The sequence below is a fragment of the Tamandua tetradactyla genome (genome assembly GCF_023851605.1).
Source record: "Tamandua tetradactyla isolate mTamTet1 chromosome 1 unlocalized genomic scaffold, mTamTet1.pri SUPER_1_unloc_2, whole genome shotgun sequence".
NCBI classification, from domain to species: domain Eukaryota; kingdom Metazoa; phylum Chordata; class Mammalia; order Pilosa; family Myrmecophagidae; genus Tamandua; species Tamandua tetradactyla.
Genome location: NW_027518238.1, coordinates 279,409 through 300,637, shown reverse-complemented (window position 1 = coordinate 300,637; position 21,229 = coordinate 279,409). Strand labels below are relative to the sequence as shown.

At 37.0% G+C, this 21,229-nt stretch overlaps 1 protein-coding gene across 2 annotated transcripts in view; it reads left to right on the top strand.

Annotated features, from left to right (window-relative positions):
• Window positions 1-21,229, top strand: part of LOC143672704 (N-alpha-acetyltransferase 35, NatC auxiliary subunit-like) — an 81,116-nt gene that overhangs the window by 21,332 nt on the left and 38,555 nt on the right. The window contains exons 4-5 of one of the 2 annotated variants that reach the window (XR_013169951.1): window positions 2,147-2,206; window positions 4,201-4,307. Coding sequence is in view for 1 of the 2 variants with exons in the window: in XM_077147258.1 (XP_077003373.1) it covers window positions 2,147-2,206 (60 nt within the window). In the remaining variant the exon portion in view is untranslated. Of the gene's footprint in view, window positions 1-2,146; window positions 2,207-4,200; window positions 4,386-21,229 lie in introns of those variants that run through there. The other variant, XM_077147258.1, reaches the window with a different exon arrangement.

Sequence of the window (21,229 nt, the reverse complement as noted above, 5' to 3'; positions counted from 1 at the left end):
GCCTTTTAGTTACCCTTACTGAAGATCATCACTTTTTTCACACTACTCCACTACACTCTCTCATTTCAACCTGAAGAACTTTTCAACCTGAATCTTAGGTCTTTTGTTGATAATATCCATTTCTGTTTATCTGTGAAGAATTAAGCTCTCCCTCAGTTTTGAAGAACAGTTTTGCCAAGTAAAGAATTTTTGACTGGCAGTTTTTCTCTTGTAGTATTTTAAATACATCATATCACCACTTTTTTGCCACCTTGGTTTCTGATGAGAAATTGGCACTTAGTCTTATTGAAAATAAATCCCTTGTGTGTGATGAATTGCTTTCCTCTTACTGCTTTTCTCTTGCACTTTATGTTTGATGTTTGACATTCTGAATAGATTGTATGTATCTCAGAATAGGTCTGTTAGGGTTTATTTTGTAATAATTGCCTTTCTTGGAAGGCACTGAGATGATAGACAGGTTTCATCTTGAGTAGCAACTCTGTTTTATTGATGAGTGCTGTGCTGAGGAGAATCCTTAGGCTACAGTAGAAGGCTTGGTATGAACAAGTATTGCTTATAATTGTCTAGGAATGTTTTCCACAGTGATCTCCCTTATAGTAGAGGTGGATCTAGGTTCTGTATCTTTTGTTTTCTAATTGCCAACATTCAGCAGTGCCATAGATATGCCAAGCCCACTTCTCTATCCTTACTTAAATCCAATTCCAAACATAAAAAGTTATAGATTTTACTTAATTTTAAAACAAAATGAACATGATAAATTCCTCCTACCCCACAGTCTAAAGATGTGAACATTTAGTTGACTTGTTTTTTCCCACCTTTGTATAAACCTGTATATAGCTTTTTAAAAAATATTTTCATTGATAAATCTTCACACACATACATTCCACATATGGTGTGCAACCAGTGGCTCACACTGTATTCATCAATGTGATCTTTTTTAGAGCATTTGTATCATGCCAGAAAAAGAAATAAAAAGAAAAAACTCATATATGTACCGTATCCCTTACCTCTCCCTCTCTAGTATTTCTATCTATCCAATTTATTTTACACTTTGTCCCCCCTATTATTTATTTATTTTTTTGTTTTATTGATTGAAGCAAAAGTAGATGCTTTGAAAGAATATTATACAATTAGTGTTATATTTTTTAATGGAAATATTGACTTGAAGTATTAAATATGGACAAGACTATCTCTTGGGCCATGAAACTAATGTAAATGGTTTTTAAACCAATTGAAATCACACAGCATATATTCTCACACCTTTTTTGGATTTAAACTAGTAATCAATGACAGAAAGTTTTCTGGAAAAATCTTAAATATTCAGAAATTAAATGATACACTTCTAAATCCATATGTTTTTTTTTCTCATCTGTGCATACCCTGGATAAAAGGAGCATCATATACAAGGTTTTCACAGTCACACAGTTACATTGGAAAATTATATCTTTATGCAGTAGTCTTCAAGAATTAAGACTGGTTCAGGTACTTCCTCCAGCCTCTCCAATACACCATAAACTAAAAAGGGATACCTATAGCATTCCTTCTGGTGGCAACTCAGTAGGCCATTGTATGTATACATCATAGTTCCCCTTCCATTCCTCAGTCATTGTATGCTGAGGCCACCTCCGTCTGTGAACAGTGCAGCCATAAACACTGGTGTGCAAATGTCCATTCCTGTCCCCACATTCAGTTCCTTCAGGTATATAGTGAGTAATAGTTTCAGGATCATATATATTGTTTTTTAATCATATTTTTTGTCTTTTCCCCAGAGTCAGCAACAGTCAATTAGTAATATCCCAATTACAGTTTTTATTTGGTTAATTATGGGTTACTTGATATTTATCTCTGTGAAGTAGAAATTAAATCTCTACCATTAGTTGACATATTATTATTGATAGCCTTATTATTTTCATAGTGTACAAATTTAATATTGGTATCCACAATTTGGTCATTTCTCTGTGGATGTGCTTAAGACTTTAAAATTATGTACTGTTTCTTGATTCAGTTAGATAGATCTTGCAGAAATGAGCTTTTTTAGTTTTAGCTGTTATTTCCAGAAGGTCTAGTAAAAGTCACATTTTATATGCAAAACTTTTCAGCTATTTTATGCATTAATGACACTGCTTTCCCTTTATGTCTCTGTTAGGATTTTTTCTGTGAATTTAGTGAACAGTCACCTTGTGTTCTTTCAAGATCTCTATTATAAGTAAGTTCTAATTAGTATTGAAATACTTGTTTTAGCACTAAATTTTATGTATGTTGACATTGTTTTATTGATCGAAGCAAAAGTAGATGCTTTGAAAGGATATTCTACAATTAGTGTTATATTTTTTAATGGAAATATTGACTTGAAGTGTTAAATATGGACAAGACTATCTCTTGGGCCATGAAACTAATGTAAATGGTTTTTAAAACAATTGAAATCACACAGCATATATTCTCACACCATTTTGGATTTAAACTAGTAATCAATGACAGAAAGTTTTCTGGAAAAATCTTAAATATTCAGAAATTAAATGATACACTTCTAAATAATCTAAGGGTAAAAGAAAATCTTGAAGTAAATTAGAAAATATTTTGAATGGAATGAAAATGAAAATATCATGTATTAAATGACGAGGGAAGCAATTAAAGCAGTGCTTAAATGGAAATTTATAGCATTTAAATGTTTATATTAAAAAAGAAGAAAGGTCTGAAATTATTATACTTCCACTTTTGAGAAACCAGAAAAAGGAGCAAGTTAAACTCAAAGCAAGCAGACAGAATGGAATGATAAAGAGATGAGATAGAAAACAAAAGAAACAATAAGAAATTCAGTATAACCAAAATCTGGTTCTTTGAAAATATCAGTAAAATTGGCAAATCTCTAAGCAGACAAAACTAGAATAAGAGAAAAGGAACAAGTAATTATATCAGGAATGAAAGTGAGAATATCACTTCAGATCTACAGACATTAAAAGGAAATATTATGAATACCTCTTTGTCCATAAATTTAAAAATGCAAATGAAAAGGGCCAATTCCTTGAAGGATATAAACTGCCAAAACTCACTCAAGAGGAAATAGGTAATTTGAATAGTTCCATGAAAGAAATTGAATTCATAGATAAAATCCTCCAACAAAAAGAACTCTAGGCCAATTTTGCATAATCTCTTCCAGAAGATAAAAAGGAAGTACACTTCTCAGTTCATTAGGAGTCCAGAACTCCCTTAATACCAAAACAAAATGAAGACCTTACAAGGAAAGAAAACATAAGACCGCTATTCTTTATGAATATAGACATATATATTTTCAAAACAGGATTAACAAATCATGTCTCACAGTATATACATGAAAGGTAAATATATAGATTTGATAAATAAAAACTATTGGGGGCAGTATGATGGTGGCTCAGCAGGCAGAATTATCACTTGCCATGCTGGAGACCTGGGTTCAATTCCCCGTGCCTGCCATGCAAAAAAAAAAGCAAACTATATGATAAGATGCTAGATCCAAGATTTGTTTTTTACAGTAATAGTTTTGAATTTTAATACATTAAACTCACTAATTAAAAGACATAGATTGACAGAACTTATTAAATAATATGATCTCTCTATATATTGCTTACAAGTGACTTATCTTAGCCTTAAGTTAACAAACAGACTGAAAGTGAAAAGATAGAAATAGACATTCTATGTAAGCTGTAACCAACAGAAAGCACAAGTAGCTATAGTAATATTAGATAAAATAGATTTTAAATATTATGATCTCATAAGAGATAAAATTTTCCTGTTATTTGTGTCTATATTATTTTGAAATAAAAAACTTGAAAATGTTCAATAGCATCAGTCATTACTATTAACTTTCTACTTAATATTTTGAAAATGTATATAGTTTTGATAAATAATCAAATGGTATTTGTTAGTGTTTAATATTTAAAAGTTAGGACTGATATCTGTATCTGTAGATATTTTCCTCATTCACCTTAATTTTATATTGGTTTATGTAACTTACTGTACAGACACACACTTTACAATGATTATGTTTTGTTTGGAATGCTAGCAAATAAAGTGTACAATAAAGAGCAAAAAAAAAGATGCATCATGACCAAGTATTTTTTATTTTGTGCTTTAAGTACACTCTTGTCACAGTAATGGCATCTGTACATAGAATAATATGTCTAGATTGTGATATATTACTAATAAATAATATTTACTTTTAAGACCACTTTCCTGGTGAATAACAAAAAGGTCTTTGGAACCCATCTCATGCAAGACATGGTGAAAGATGCACTTCGGTCTTTTGTCAGTCCTCCGGTGCTTTCCCCCAAGTAAGTATATAACATATTTTATAATGTGTATTAATTTTATGATGAATATGCTTTTTATAAAGCTTAACTTCTCTATAGTACTCCTTTGTAGCCAAAGAATAAGAACTCTTTGGGATCACATCTCCATGTGAAAAATAATATACCCAATTACATTTAAATTAACATTTGCTCTTATCCATGTTATTGTTTAGATGAAAACTGAGATTTTATTGTTTTTTAAATTTGGTATTAGATCCAGTACTAGAAGAAAACTTTACAAAAAGTTGTCAGAAATTCAATAGCTTGTATTAGATAGACTCTTTGTACAAAGCACTGTGTTAGGGACTCTAGGAAATAATTATTTAAAAATAAGATACTGTCACTGTTCTTAATGATCTGAGTCTAGATAAAAACAAGCAGATAACTGACACTCACTGTTGTAATGGGACTGCCCTGAAAACAGGCTGCCATAAAAACGTTAGAACAGATTTCATGAAGAGTTATCATTTCAGTTGGCATTGAAAAATGAGTTGGCCTTTCCTGATTGTGGGGGAACAAAAGAAGTAATTTAGTAAAGAAACAAGCATGGGTAAAGACATGGAATTATGCAATTATGTATTTGAAGAATAGTTCCAGTGGTTCACTATTCTCACCAACAATTTATTGAATAAATCGTGTCATATCTCATGCAAAACTCTCTGGTAGCTTCTGGTTTTCAGTTGGGTTTTCCAGAAGCAGACCTTGAGACAAGAATTTATGTGAAGGTAATTTAGGAAGTGTTCCCAGGTGAAACCAACAGGATTTTGTGCAAGCGCAACAAGAAAAGGAAGAATGCCACACAGAGGTGCAATATCAAGAAATTTCCTGTGGTTCCAGAACCAAAGTAACTTCAGTTCACTCCTGTAAGGGAGTTCTGGGAGTCCATTTAGGTCACACCTCAGAGCTCGGATGTTTAGCCCATACACCTATCAGCTAAGAGATACCACTGGAAGGATGTAGTTCCCAGGCATCATCAGTGTTTGCTACATACCCCATTCCATTCTCAGTAAAAGCCAAAGTCCTTGTAAAGGCCTACAAGGCTCAATAATATCATCTGTTCTGGACCCCTGTCCTGTCGCCTCTGACCTCATCTCTCAACTGCTCTCCCCTTCACTCACTCTGCTTCAGTTACATTGGCCTCCTATTCCTGGAACATGCAGGTGCTCAACCTGTAATATTTTGCTCACAAAATTAAAAAAAAAAAAAAGAAAAAAAACTTTGATTTTTTTTCCTCAAAAATCTCCATGGTAGCTTCCTTACTTCCCTCAAGTTTGTGCAGTGTCAAACTTGAGGGCTACTTTGGTCCCTGTATTTAAAAACTCCCACCATCCTCTGCCAATCCAACACTCCTGTTCTATCCTCTATAATGATTATCTTATATACTAAGTAGTTAACTTCATGTTTATTTTCTACCCTCCCCCCCAGTAGAATATTAGATCCACAAGATTAGGGGTTGCAGTCTTGAGGAGGACAGGTAATTTTGGCTATTTATTCACATCTTAAGTGCTAATCTTTACCTAGCACATAGTAAGTGCTCAATAAATATAAATACTTGTTGAATGAAGGATTTAACAGGCAAGCAAATGAAGTTGGATGGTAAGATAGTTGGGATGATACTCAGGAGAATCTAAAATGCTTTGGTAGGACTGGACTTTTGGTAGGATTTTACAGTCAGCAATGAGCTATCAAAAGTTTTTTGCAGGCACTTGGCATAGTTGAGCATGTATTTTAAAATGGGAATCCAAACTGGTAGTGAGGAATGCTGATTAGAGGCAAAAGATTTAGGCTGTTCTGACACTAGAGGGGAGAGATGATGATAAAGCTTTTAAACTCTGGAAATGTAAAGGAGAGGACAGATGTGAGAAATGCTTTGGAGGTACAGTTAATATGAATTGACAGCTGATTGCATAGGGGAAGGAAAGGGAAAAGATAACTAGGTTCTGTGTGTTTTTTCAAAAATATTAATTATATAAATATATGGTAACACTTGAATGTTTGAATAATGCAAAAAAATACATGAGATAGTAAAAATCATCTGAAAGCTTTGAAGTTACATTTTGATGAATATCACTTAGATATCTCATTGTATATGAAAATATATACATAAATATATAACTTTACATAAGTGAGATGATATTACACTGTTTTATATGTGGCTGTTTTTAGGCTTTTTATTTTTATTTTTTAAAATATTTTTATTGACAAACACACATACAGTCCATACATGGTGTACAATCAGTGACAATGATCAATATAGTTGTATATTCCACACCATGATCATTTTTAGAACATTTGCATTACTCTAGAAAAACAAATAGAAAAAAGTCATAATCTCATACCCCTTACCCCTGCCTCTCATTGACCACTAGTATTTCAGTCTACCTAATTTATTTTACCTCTTACCCCCCTATTATTTATTCATTTTTTTATCCATATTCTTTTACTCATCTGCCTATACCCTGGATAAAAGGAGCATCAGACACAAATTTTGACAGTCACATTGTAAAAGCTATATCATTATACAATCATCTTCAAGAATCAAGGCTACTGGAACACATACACTGTCTTTTTTGACTCAAAGATACATCATTGTTTTAAGCCCCACATTATCTTATGTAGAGCTAACTCTTTTTAATGGCTAATATTTCATAATGTGATTGTGCTCTAAGAATTGGAGGTACTGGGTAGAGGAGCATATATATAGTTTTGGGTTTTTTTTTTACTTTTTTATTATAAAATATACATTATACAATTAAAAATATACAAAGCAAAGAAATAAAAAAGCAATAATTTTCAGAGCACTACAGTACAGATCCCAGAGTTTGACATAGGCTATCATACCATCCTCTCAAATTTTTCCTTCTAGCCAATAGACTTTTTTCTTTTTTGTGAAAAATAACATACATACAAAAAAAGCAATAAATTTCAAAGCACAGCACAACAATTAGTTGTAGAACAGATTTCAGAGTTTGGTATGGGTTAGAGTTCCACAATTTTAGGTTTTTACTTCTAGCTGCTCAAAGATGCTTGAGACTAAAAGAAATATCAATTTAATGATTCAGCAATCATGTTTGTTTGTTAAATCTTAACTTCTCTGTGTAACTCCACCATCACCTTTGATCTTTCTATCCTCCTCTTTAGGGGTATTTGCTCTTTGGCCATTCTAACCTTCCATGTTGAAAGAGCTGTCAATAAATGGGGTAGGGAGATGGACCTAGCTGATGTTCTAGAGAGGCTGAGCCCTCTAGGTTTCAGGATCCATCTGGAGGTTGTAGGTTTCTGGAGAATAACCATAGTGCATGGAACCTTTGTAGAATCTGATATAGAGCCCTAGATGTTCTTTAGGGTTGGACAGAATGGTTTTTGGTTGAGGTTTGGCAAAACATGATAGGTGGCAATATTTAGCTAAAGCTTGTGTATGAGCAGCCTCAAAAGTAGTCTCCTCACTCTGTTTGAACTCTCTCAGCCACTAATACTTTATTAGTTACACTTCTTTTCCCTCTTTTGGTCAGGATGGCATTGTTGATCCCACAGTGCCAGGGCCAAACTCATTCCTGGGAGTCATCTCCCACACTGCCAGGGAGACTTTCATCCCTGGATGTCATGTCCCACATAGTGGGGAGGGCAATGATTTCACTTACAGAGCTGGGCTTAGAGTGAGGCCTCATCTGAGCAACAAAAGAGGTTCTCCAGAGGTAACTCTTAGGCATACCTGTAGGTAGGCTAAGCTTCTCTGCTACCTGCATAAGCTTCACAAGAGCAGGCCTCAAGATCAAAGGCTTAGCCTAATGATTTGGGTGTCCCTAATGTTTGACACAGTATCAGGGGATTCCCTGATGGTAAAATTTAATATTTCCATATTTTTACTCCCATCCCTCAAGGGTCTTTGCCAATACTTTTTGATTATCTGCTTACTATATTCTAGGATGTATCCAGGCATTACATTAAACTATACAGAATTAAAGACCATCATTCTTATTCTGGGCTCCCTGTGTTTCTGTTGTTCAAATGAGCTATCCAGGCAGGTTGAGTTCAATTATGTGCTACAGAAAATTTAGGTTCCAGACAGAATAAACCTTTCTGCCTTTGGTCTCAAGGAGTAGGTGCAGTTCTAAAATATAGACAATGTTTTCCTTATCTCTGTGTTCTGAATTACCTTAATCCCAACCTGATTGGCTTCATTCTTATCTCTAAATACCAGGCTATAGATATATAAAACATCCTCTCAAAATCCAGAAAATAAAATTACCACTCCAGATTAAATGTGTTAGCTGTAAGAATAATGATGTAGGTCCTTGTTTTCTTATGAGCATTTTCTAAAGGAGACCATACCATAACTCTTCTTTCATTTCTGGCTTATTTTGTCTCACCAAATGTCCTTTATAAGAAGTTGTAAAGGATTTCTTATTTGAAGTAAATATTTCTCCCTAACCCATAAGTTGCACATTTAGCTACTTAGATCTTCTTGTAAAGAGTATTATAGTTTCATTCTATGTTTAAGTCTTTAATCCTTCTGGGATTTATTCTTGTAAATTCAACTTTATTTCATTCCAATTCAATAGCCAGCTACACAATCACCATTGATAATAAAAATCATTATTTTCCCACTGAATGAATAAGCCATCTTTATTTTACTTAACAATCCCATAAGTATTCACATTTATTTCTGTTCCAGTGATAATATATATTTTTTATATTATTGTGGCTTTGTCTAATGTTTTAATATGTTAAGACCATTACTCTTACACCTTTCTTTTAAAGGACTTTTTGGCTTTTCCCTGGTATTCATTCACAAATGTTAAGATAATGTTATACAAATTTTCTTAAAGGTTGGAACTCTAATCAAAATTAAATTGCATGTTAATTTTCCAAGAGATAACTTTTTGTGCTATTAACTCATTTAATCGAAGTACCTAGTCCTTTATGTCCTTCAATATGATTTCTATTTTTTTCATGTGGGTTCTGTGTATTTCTTATAAATGTATGTATTACTGGGTAGTTCTTAGGGATTTTTGTTTTTTGTTTTATTTTACATTTTTTTCAGTCTTTTTGTTGTTGTTGTTATGATGAATGGAATATTTTTTACCCAAAGGATAATTTTATCTTTTATCTTCCAATGTTTATACCAATTATTTCATTTTGTCTCATTGTTTTGCAAGAATATGTAAAACAGTGCTAAATAGCAACATCCATTGCTTCATGGCAAGCCATCTCTGTGTAGTTTTCATTATAACTTTTACTTCTTTATTTAAAATAATTACTTCTTTGATACTGTGGCATTGAAGGTTATTCATTTTGTTCATAACTTAGTTTTATCTGTATCAAATAGATTTCAGTATGAAGTGATATATGAATCACTTGCTGAGATTGTAGCTCCTCTTATAGCTTCTATTTTGACTTTCTCTGTTATCTGAGGGTTATTTTTTAAAGTGTTTCTCAGTTTCCAAACAAAGAAGTTTTTTATCTTTTTTATTGTTTGCTATTTTTACAAGATTGTGATCAAAGTCTTTCCTGTAGAGTCTGATTTTTTTAATTGTGAAAAATAACATATGTACAAAAAAACAATAAATTTCCAAGTACATCTTAACAAGTAATTATACAACAGATTTTGAAGTTTGGTATGGGTTGAAGTTCCACAATTTTTCATTTTTGATTTTAAGACACTGGAGACCAAAAGAAATATCAGTATATTGATTCAGCAGTCATATTCATTTGTTAAATCCTGTCTTCTCTATTATATTCTTTCTTCTCCTTTTTTTCTTTTTCTTAAAAAATAATATATACAAGAAAGTAATAAATTTCAAAGTACATCACAACACTTAGTTGTAGAACAGATTTCACAGTTTGGTATTGGTTACAATTCTGCAATTTTAGGTTTTTGTTAATAGCTGCTTCTCAAGTACTGAAGACTAAAAGAAATATCAGTATACTGATTCAGCACTCATACTCATTTGTTAAACCTGACTTTCTCTGTGTAACCCCATCATCATCTTTGATCTTTCTCTCACTCTTCAGTGGTATCTGGGCTATGGCCATTTTGACTTTTTCACATTGGAAGGAGCTGTCAATAACGTGGAATAAGGGGGTGGAACTAGCTGATGCTCTGGAAACACTGGCCCCCTCTGCATTTCAGGACTTATCTGGTCCAGGGACCCATTTGGAGGTTGTAGATTTCTGGAAAGTTACCCTGTGTATGAAAACTTTGCAGAATGCCATATAACACCCTAGACATTCTTTAGGGTTGGTAGGGGTGGTTTTGGTTTCAGTTTAGTAAGTGTGATAGTAGCAGTGTCTAACTGAAGATTCTGTAAGAGTGAACTGCACAGTAGCCTCTCAACTCTGAATTTTCTCAGCCACTGACTCCTTATTTGTTACACTTTTCCCCCTTTTGGTCAGGATGGCATTATTGATCCCACAGTGCCAGGGCCAGATTCATCCTTCGGGGTCATCCCTGCTAGGGAGATAAAATCTGATTTGTGTGTGTGTGGCCAAGTACATGACTGAATTTCATATCTGTTATACATTTTTGGGGGAGGTGCATGTGCTGGGAGTCAAACCTGGGTCTCTTGCATGGCAGGCAAGCATTCCAACACTGAACCACCAATTTTGTGATACATTTAAGAAAAAAAATACACGTATTTATTGAATTGAATTTGTTAGTTCAGTTTTTCTGTTAGATCTAATTCTGAATAATATAGAATAATATATACATATTATATATGTTATGCATACATATATATAATTTGGAACATGACAAATTTAAGAACTTACTGAGTTTTCCTTGCATTACTAATAATTTTTGCTTTATACATTTAGCTGCTTCTTGTTGTGCACAACTTGAAACTGTTAAACTCACTCCAATTATGCAGTGTTCTTCTTTGCGATGCTTAATTCTTTCAACTTTAGTTTCACATCTCTCTTGACACACAATCTATGGGACTGCTTTTTTCACTCCTCTATATAAGGCCATCTCTTCAGTCATTTTTTTTTGATTTTCAAAATTGCATGCATGTTTGTCCATAATTTACATTGTACTTTGAGATAACAGATTGATCTATGTAGAAAATCCAACGACTTTTATTCAGAATGTTTTCGATTTTGCAAATATCCTAGATCCAATTCTTAGGCAAGACTCAAACTCAAATTATAGAGTCTAGGATGGAAGGGTGCTATGATTCTCTCCCTGGAAGAAATAGAGTAAATAAAATTATCTTCCAGAGTGAATCCCAACAACCGTGTCTTCTCAGCAGTGTATAGTAGTAAGTGGAGGCTAAAATACTTGAACTAAGACTCAAAGGGTGTATTAGTTAGGGTTCTCTAGAGAAACAGAATCAACAGGGAACACTCACAAATATAAAATTTATGAAAGTGTCTCACATGACCGTGGGAATGCAGAGCCACAATCCATAGGGCGGGCTGTAAAGCTGATGATTCCTATGAGGGTCTGGATGAACTACATGGGAGAGGCTCACCAGCTGAAACAGGAAGAGCTTGTCTCTTCTGAATCCTCCTTAAAAGGCTTCCAGTGATCAGATTAAGCAGTGCTTATGGCAGAAGACACTCCCCTTTGGCTGATTACAAACAGAATCAGCCATGGATGTAGCTGACATGATCATAATTTAATTCTATAAAATGTCCTCATTGCAACAGACAGGCCAGCACTTGCCCAACCAGACAAATAGGTACCACCACTTGGCCAAGTTGACACATGAACCTGACCATGAAAGTCCACTCTTTGTCAACTTGGCATCTGTACATACCACCTTAAACCATACCTAATTTCTCAATAAAAAACAATAAAACACATTTTTTCTTTCACCTAACAATACTCAACTGTCCTGCATATAACAGGAAACGATTAAATCTCTCCAGAATAAGGTCCAAATCCTTGGGTAATATTCATTCTTTAACTTGATATCTTAAAACTTAAATAGTATAACATGAACAAAACAGCATCACAGTCCTCATTTCTGTAACTGATCACAAGGTGGAAGTTCATATTTATCACTACCTTCTTCCACTACCCATTCCATGTTCCCTTTACCCTCAGCAAGCACTTCAGCTGGCCGTGGTTCTTTGCCTGGTGGGGTAACCCAAACCTTCATTCCTGAAGTTTCAGAGCCATTGGTAGTCCTTCCTGGATTGGGTTGCTGCTGTTTTCCATTGATTTTAATCACAGGGCATGGTAGTACTAAAAGAAGCCCTAGGGGATCTCCTATATTCCAAGAAAACTCTTCTTTACCTCCATTATGTAGTTGCAGTCCTACTTCCCCCGATGGTCAGGGTCAATCACCCCAGACAATAATGTAATCCCCATCTTGGCTTGTTGATCCAATGGCATAAGTAACCCAAGGTGACCAGGTGGCAGTCTTAACTTCCAGTTCAATGGAATCATTGTTTTCTCCTGGAGGAAGCACTCCCCATTTTCGAACTAATACCTGTAGACCAGCAGGGCTCAGGATTGCAGGACTGGAAGCAAACCTTTTCCTAGTGGATCACTAGGAGTAATAGTGAGTGGCACCACCCAATTTCCAACCCTTGGTTCCTGGACCCATGGATCCTGGTTTTGGGAGAAACAGCACCATACAGTGGATGCTGATTCAGAGCATATACAGCTTCCTGGAGAACATTACCCCAACCTTTCATGGTATTGCCACCTAGTTAGCACTGTAATTGAGTTTTCAAAAGGCCTTTCCACTGTTCTGTCAATCCAGCTGCTTCTGGATGATGGAAAACATGGTAAGACCAGAAAATTGCATGAGCATGTAACCATTCCCACACTTCATTTGCTGTGAAGTGTGTCCCATGATCAGAAGCAATGCTATGTGGAATACCACAATGATGGATAAAGCATTCTGTAAGCCCAAGGATGGTAGTTTTGGCAGAAGCATTGCATGCAGGGAAAACAAACCTATATCCAGAATATGTGTCTGTTCTAGTTAGAACAAATTGCTGCCCCTTCCGTGAAGGGAGTAGTCCAATGTAATCAACCTGCCACCACGTAGCTGGCTGATCACCTTGGGGAATGGTGCCATATTGGGGGCTGAGTGTGAATCTCTGCTGCTGGGAGATTGGGCACTCAGCAGTTGCTGTAGCCAAGCCTTAGCGACTGGAAGTCCATGTTGCTGAGCCTATGCATAACCTCCATCCCTACCAACATGACCACTTTGTTCATGAGCCCATTGGGCAATGACAGGAGTTGCTGGGGAAAGAGGCTGACTGGTATCCACAAAATGGGTCATCTTATCCACTTGATTATTAAAACCTTTCTCTGCTGAAGTCATCCTCTAGTGCGCATTTATATGGGACACAAATATGTTCATATTTTTTGCCCACTCATAAAGATCTACCCACATACTTCTTTCCCAGACCTCTTTGTCACCAATTTTCCAATTATGGTCTTTCCAAGTCCCTGACAATCCAGCCAACCCATTAGCAACAGCCCATGAGTCAGTATACAAAGCCCATGAGTCACCTCTGACCAGTTTTCCTTCCAAGCAAAATGAACAACCAGGTGCACTGCTCAAAGTTCTGCCCACTGGGAGGATTTCCCCTCATCACTGTCCTTCAAGGACACCCCAGAAAGGGGATGCAGTGCTGCAGCTGAACACTTTTGGGTGGTACCAACATATCATGCTGAATCAACTACAAACCAGACCTGAATTTTCTCTTCATCAGTCAATTCACTATAAGGAACTCCCCAAGAGACCATAACTCTGGTCTGGGAAAGAGAAGGTAATGTGGCAGGAGTGCAGACCATGGGCATTTGGGCCACTTTTTCATGTAACTTACTTGTGCCTTCAGGACATGCTCAGGCTCTATCTCATATATACCATTTGCATTTTACAATAGAGTGCTGCTGTGCACGCCCAAATTTATGGCTTAGTGGGTCAGAAAACACCCAGCTCATGAAAAGCAACTCAGTTCTCATGGTAACTTGGTGATGCTGGTTAAGTGTTCAGCCTCTAGTAAGGCCCAATAGCAGGCCAAAAGCTGTTTCTCAAAAGGAGAATAGTTATCTGCAGCAGATGGTAGGGCTTTGCTTCAAAACCCTAAGGGTCTGCATTGTGATTCTCCTATAGGGGCCTGCCAGAGGCTCCAGATAGCATCTCTATTTGCCACTGACAGTTCCAGCACCATTGGATCTGCTTTATCATACAGCCCAAGTGGCAGAGCAGCTTGTACAGCAGCCTGGTCCTGTCGCAGAGCCTCCTCTTGTTCAGGTCTCCACTCAAAATTAGCAGCTTTTCTGGTCACTTGATAAATGGGCTGGAGTAGCACATCCAAATGAAAAATATGTTGTCACCAAAATCCAAAGAGACTAACTAGGCATTGTGCCTCTTTTTTGGTCATAGGAGGGGCTAGATGCAACAACTTCTCTTTCACCTCAGGAGGGATATTTTGATATGCCCCATCAATTGGACACCTAGAAATTTCACTGAGGTGGAAGGCCCCTGTATTTTTGTTGGATCTATCTTCTATCCTCTGACACACAAAAGCCTTACCAGTAAGTCTAGAGTAGTTACTACTTCTTGCTCACTAGGTCCAATCAACATGATATCATCAATATAATGGACTAGTGTGAAGTCTCATGGGAGGGAGAAACAATCAAGGTCCCTGTGGACAAGATTATGACATAGGGCTACAGAGTTGATATACCCCTGAGGTAGGACAGTGAAAGTATATTGCTGACCTTTCAGCTGGAAGCTAACTATTTCTGGTGGTCCTTACTAATAGCTATTGAGAAAAAAAGGATTTGCCAGATCAATAGCTGCATACCAGGGATGTATTGATTTGTTCAAGCAATGATACCACATCTGGAACAGCAGCTGCAATTAGAGTCACCACCTGGTTTGGCTTATGATAATCCACTGTCATCCTCCAAGACCCATCTGTTTTCTGCACAGGCCAAATAAGAGGGTTGAATGGGGATGTGGTGGGAATCACCACCCCTGCATACTTTAAGTCCTTAAGAGTGACAGTAATCTCTGAAGTCCCTTCAGGAATCCAGTATTGCTTCTGATTTACTATTTTGCTAGGTAGGGGCAGTTCTAGTGGTTTCCATTTGGCCTTTCCCACCATAATAGCCATCACTGTATGAGTTAGAGAGCCAATGTGGGGATTCTGCCAGGTGCTCAGTATGTCTATACCAATTATACATTCTGGACCTGGGGAAATAACTACAGAATGGGTCTAGGGCCCACTGGACCCACCATGAGATGGAACTGAGCTAAAACTCCATTGATCACCTGGCCTCCATAAGCCTCCACTCTGACTGGGGAACCAGAGTGACTTTTTGGGTCCTCTGAAATTAATGTCACTTCTGAACCAGTGTCTAATAATCCCTGAAATAGCTGATCATTTCCTTTTCCCCAATGCACAGTTACTCTGGTAAAAGGCCATTGGTCTCCTTGGGGAAGGCTTGGAGGAAGAATAACAGTATAAATTTGTGGCAGTGTAACAGGGTTCTCCTCCAAAGGGACCTGGCCTCCCCGTCATTCAAGGGGCTCTGGGTCTGTAAACTGCTTCAAGTCTGGAAATTGATTTTATTAGGTAGTGATCTCTGGAACAACTGTGAGAGTGAGGAGTATGGAACAGTCATACACCCATACTACATACACATACACACATGTGTGCACACATGCACCCACTCATGCACACACTCATGCACACACATGCACACACTCATGCACACACACACAAAGTTTTATCTGCTCCAACAGAGATCTCTGGAATTGAAACAGCCCTTTAGGGTTGTACCAAATTGAGGCAAGTGGCTTATACCTTTGTAGTTTCACATCAACCTCGCTGGCTGTGGACTTTACACAATAAAAAAAGCATAATACTGGGTGAGGCAGGTCCTTTAGGCTATGATAAATTTCCTCAAAGTGCCTAAGCTGTGACCCTCCTGGGAGCAGGGGCCTCGGTCCTCAAGGGCTTATCTTGGTGGTGAACCTGAGCACCATCTACCATACAAGACTTGTACCACTTGTATTCACTTGCTTACTATAATAAATACAGCAAATTGAACAGCTCCTTCAGGATTGTGGTTGGTTTCCTTTGGGGGGGACTTATAGAAGAGACACATGAGATGAAGTTCAGGCTCCAAGCTTCTGTTAGCTGTGACTGATAATCATTATTTCTCATTTGTTACCTGTATTACATTGACTTCATCTTCAGCTGATATATCTGCTGGTCTAAGTGGCTTGTCTGGAGTGGGAAGGAGTTAGGTGTAAGACTTTGATCACTTCTGATAGGATAAGCCCTTGATCACCATACTATTATTGGACTGTGGCTGCTGCTCTTCTCTAATATCAAAATTGTGCAAAGGAGCAGCTAGAGATGCCTAATGGATAATATGTGTCCCAAATCTACTTTCCTTTATTCCCGTTGGCTAAGAGTAGCCCTACTCTTTCTGATTGTCAAGTTAGTTACCCATACCAGAATGGTGACTACTTGTGTCTTGCCTGATTTCCTTAAGGGAAGTATACCTTAAAAATAAGCAGATCCTCATGTCTATTGGTGGAAGAAATTTCCCTTTGGGGATGATATCTTCCAATTCTCAGAACTCTGATTTTCTGATAGGAGAAACACAAATTTCCCCAAAGATGGTTAAGTCAAAGTAATGGTTAATGGAATACTCTTACTTCCATTCTTTGTTTCCTATACCTATGCATTCTACCTATTGGAGACCCAGCATCATTTAATCATCATTGATCTAAGGTGCATGCACCAAAGTGAAGGATGGCTTCTCATCTTCCCAAGTTATTATTTCCAATCTGGCACCTCAGGTGCATCTTGGAAAGCTCCTTCAGTTACCTGTAAAGGGTGATATTTCTGGTTGGTGCAAAACCAGTGGATCCCATGGTCATGTGTCCACTGCCATTTTTTTTTCTTTAAAATAATTTCTTGTTCCAATGTGCTTTTATGCATAATTATAAATCAAACACTGTTTAACCCTTGGAAAGTAATGTTAGATCCAGCCATGGGGGCTGAAGCAACTAAACCTATATGTGGAATATGTGTCAGTTCTAATAGAGGTGAGTCATAGACTAATCTGAAAAGATCCTTTGTCTCGTCTATTGGCAAATTCAGGAGGTACCTGAACTAGGTTTGAGGAGTGGAAACATACCATGTTGACCCCATTTTTCAGGCCTCTATCTCTGCCACCATGGTTATTCTTTCTTGCACCCATTGTGCCAGCCCTGGAGAGACTTATAAGAAACTGATTAGTCAGTTCTATGTGATTTTTTAGTATGTCTTTTGATATGGGTGTTGTCTGGTGTGTGTTGACCTGTAATACAAAGATCTGAGCACTTAATTTCCTCTCCCTGATATCTATTCATATACCTTTTCTCTGGATAGGCTTATCCTAGATCTTCTAATCTTTCTCCTAGACTCCTCAGCAACTAGTCAGACCATTTGCAATTTCCCATGAGCCCATTTATGTACTCATCTAGGCCACTTGCCTTTCCACTCACACTTACTGACTATACAAAGATTTACCTGTGGGAAATTTCCCTCCATTGGTGACTTTTCGGGACACCTCTTAGTGTGCTAATAGTCTACTTGGGTGCATTTAATGTAGCAATACCGTATTTTAGATTTTCACCCAGAAATAGAGATAACATATCTTTGAGGCAAGCTCAGTTTATATACTCCTTTCTCATCTGTTTTAAGGATCTCAAGATTAGTATAGCATCATGTGGGTAGGAGAAATGGAGGTCTGTTCCACCTGCTTGGCAACCTACTTTTGTTCCCTCCTGCTGATGCCCTATCCTGGATATACCATTTACATCTGAAAAGGGATTGATGGGTAGCCAACTCTCATGACTTACTAGTTATAACAGAACACAGATCAAAATAGTTCCGTTCTGGCCACAAGTTCACTATTTTGTCATAGCCAGGAGTTTTGTCCCTTACAGAGTCCAGGAACATACAAGGAGCTGTTTCTCAGATGCATGATTTCTCTGTTGCTGCTAGCATGCATGTTCTTGCTCCTGAACCCATGGCACTTATGTTTTGGCTTTCTTAGTGGTGCTTATCATTACTGCAGAGGGAGTTTTCCCATATTAACATGTCTAATATAGTATGTTCTGCCATATTGGGTGCCACAAATAACGGGTCATTTTATTTTTATTTTTATTTATTTTTGTTTAACCCTTTTCCTGCTCTAGGTTCCACTTGAAGTTGCTGGCCTTCTGAGCCACTTTCCAAATGGATAGGAATCATATGCAGCATGCTGCCTCCACAAACTCAAAAAGACCTGCCAGGATTTTTTGTTGTTTTTAGTGATGGGTGGTATGAGATGCAGTCCCTTTAGAGGAATATCCCAACATGCTCCACATCACTAGACACTGAAACATTCAGTGATCAGATATTTCCTAAGTTCTCATACGATGTGTTTCTCACATGTCTTATGATGGCCTATGATATTATTTCCACTTGTTGCATATGTGATCAAAATAGCATGATATTATCAACATAGAAGAATAATGCAATGTTCTTCAGAGTATCCATGTAATTTAGAACTTTTGATTATAATAAGTTGGAGGGCAGGAGAGCTAAACATATCCCCAGGAAAGAAACTGGATGGAGCTTTGTGATTGTTTTATGCGGCAGCTGCTCCGATAGCATCTGCTTTAGTTCCTAAGTTGCTTTGAGTCTGCTGTCCATTATGGCAGTCACACCCACCTTGTCTTTCAGGTTTCCTTCTTTCAGCTTCTTGTTTCTATGGCTTTCTGTCTCTGAATTTCATTTTCTTCTAAAGGATTCACAGGATTAAGAACCATCCTAAATGATATGAATCGCATCTTTACTGAAGTAATATCATCAAAAAGCTCAACTTAAAATGGCTCCATACCCACAGAAATGAATTAGATTTAAGAATATGCTTTTCTGATATACATACAGTTTCAAGCTACCTCCACATCTTTCCTTTATTTATTTTTATTATGCAGATTGAGCAATATCCCTTTTTATAGTATATTTGTTGTTTCTGGGAGTGATTAATTAACTGTCTCTACAGCAATCTGCATATCAGGCCCCTGTTTGCACCCCAACCTTCACAATCATTGCAACAGTTGCATTTACCTTTCTTTCTGGCATTTAAGCACTATCACTTGTCATTCAATTATTTTTCAGGATTCTATTATTTTCATTGCCATATATAATACCTCATCTATAAAAGCATCTTCTACCATCAGTCCTAGCTTACAGAGAACAGCCAAGAGCCATTTCTCACCAATTAATAAATAGTACTCTGTGATAGCTACTCAGTTCCACTGTCCTTACAGTCACTATGTCCTCCAGCAATTTAAAAACCTCAATATTACACCATCAGTGAATTCCCTTCCCCAGTATTCCTTGACTCTGTGAATGTTTTCACAATTTAATTGTAATCATATGGCAAGTATTATAGATTATTTATCTACCAGCAGCAGTGATGTCTTCAGTACCAGTGAGCTATTGGGAAAATGAATAATCTAGTTCCAAAAATCCACCTTTGAGACCCACTTCCTTGAACAAGCCCTGATAGCACCATTCTTGCTGTCTATTGTGATACTCAGAAACAAAGACTATGAAAAAAAGGTACCATTCAATATGGTGATACAAGACATCCCCTTAAAAAGCCTCCCCAGAGATTCAGAGAATAAAAGGACAAAAGCCACTTGCTTAGAACTCTGGAGGACAGTAGAGATTGGAGAAGGGCTCCACAAAGGCTGAATCAAAGAAAAAGTGAAATATCAGGTAGGAAATTTCTATCTCAGACACTCAGTCCTCTCTTCCTCCCCCTCATTTGCTCCTGCACAGCTAGGGAGTCAATTAGAGGAGAGGCCCAAGTCCTTCCCACAGACAGACAGACTGTAGAGCAACTCACAGCAACATGCCCAGGCACAGGGACCCACAGCCACAGAGAACCAGGGTGGAGCACAAGCCACTTGAGAAGTACAGCATACAGATGGGAGCCCAGGGAAGAAAAAAGGACAGAGAGACAGACTGTGGCAGAAGGGCTGGGGAGAGGTGCACTAAACTCAATCCAATTTAGGTTGGCTGGTATAACTAACAACAAAATAGATTTTACTAAAGTTACCTATCTTTCTGAATTGACCCCATTGGGCTTTCCTGCATGAGATATCCTAACAAGGAAGAAACCAGAGGCATAAAACAATAACAACAACACAATTATGGTTGGGGGAGGGGTCACTTCAGTTAAAGAACTGAAAAGTGTAAGGAAAACAGACACTGAGTGAGGGAGACAATTGAAACAAATCTTAGGAGCTGGAGAGACAATTGTGCACAAACTAAACAGATCAAGATTCCTAGATAAAGAACAGAAGAAAGGAATATTTCTCCTGCAGGTGAAGCAATCACACAAAAAGTGCAATCTTGAAAATTGTACTGTATCACCAGGCAAGAATAACACTAAGAAGAGGTGAGAAAATCTGAACAGTTTATACAGCCTAATCTAAAGGCCTAGAATAAGCTGGAACAAGTATTAAAAAAGAGCCTTGACACAAAGCCAATCAACATTAAAACCTTAGAGGAGGAGAAATTGATATTAAGAGTTAACTTATCAAGATAATCAGAAGCCTAGACATCCGCAGAAAACTTCAAGCCATTCTAAGAAACAGGAATGTATGGCTATGACAAAGGAACAAATTGAAACTTCAGAGGAGACATAGAATTTGAAACAACTAATCAAGGAAGTTCAAACAAATCTCCTAAATCAATTCCAGGAGATGAAAGAAAATTTGAATACACTGCTAAAGGATATTAAGAACAGAATATGTGAGCATAAAAAAGAATTTGAATGTATAAAAGGAAATTTAATAGAAATTATGGGAATGGATGTCACAATAACAGAGATTAAAAGTACACAAGAGGCATACAAGAGCAGATTT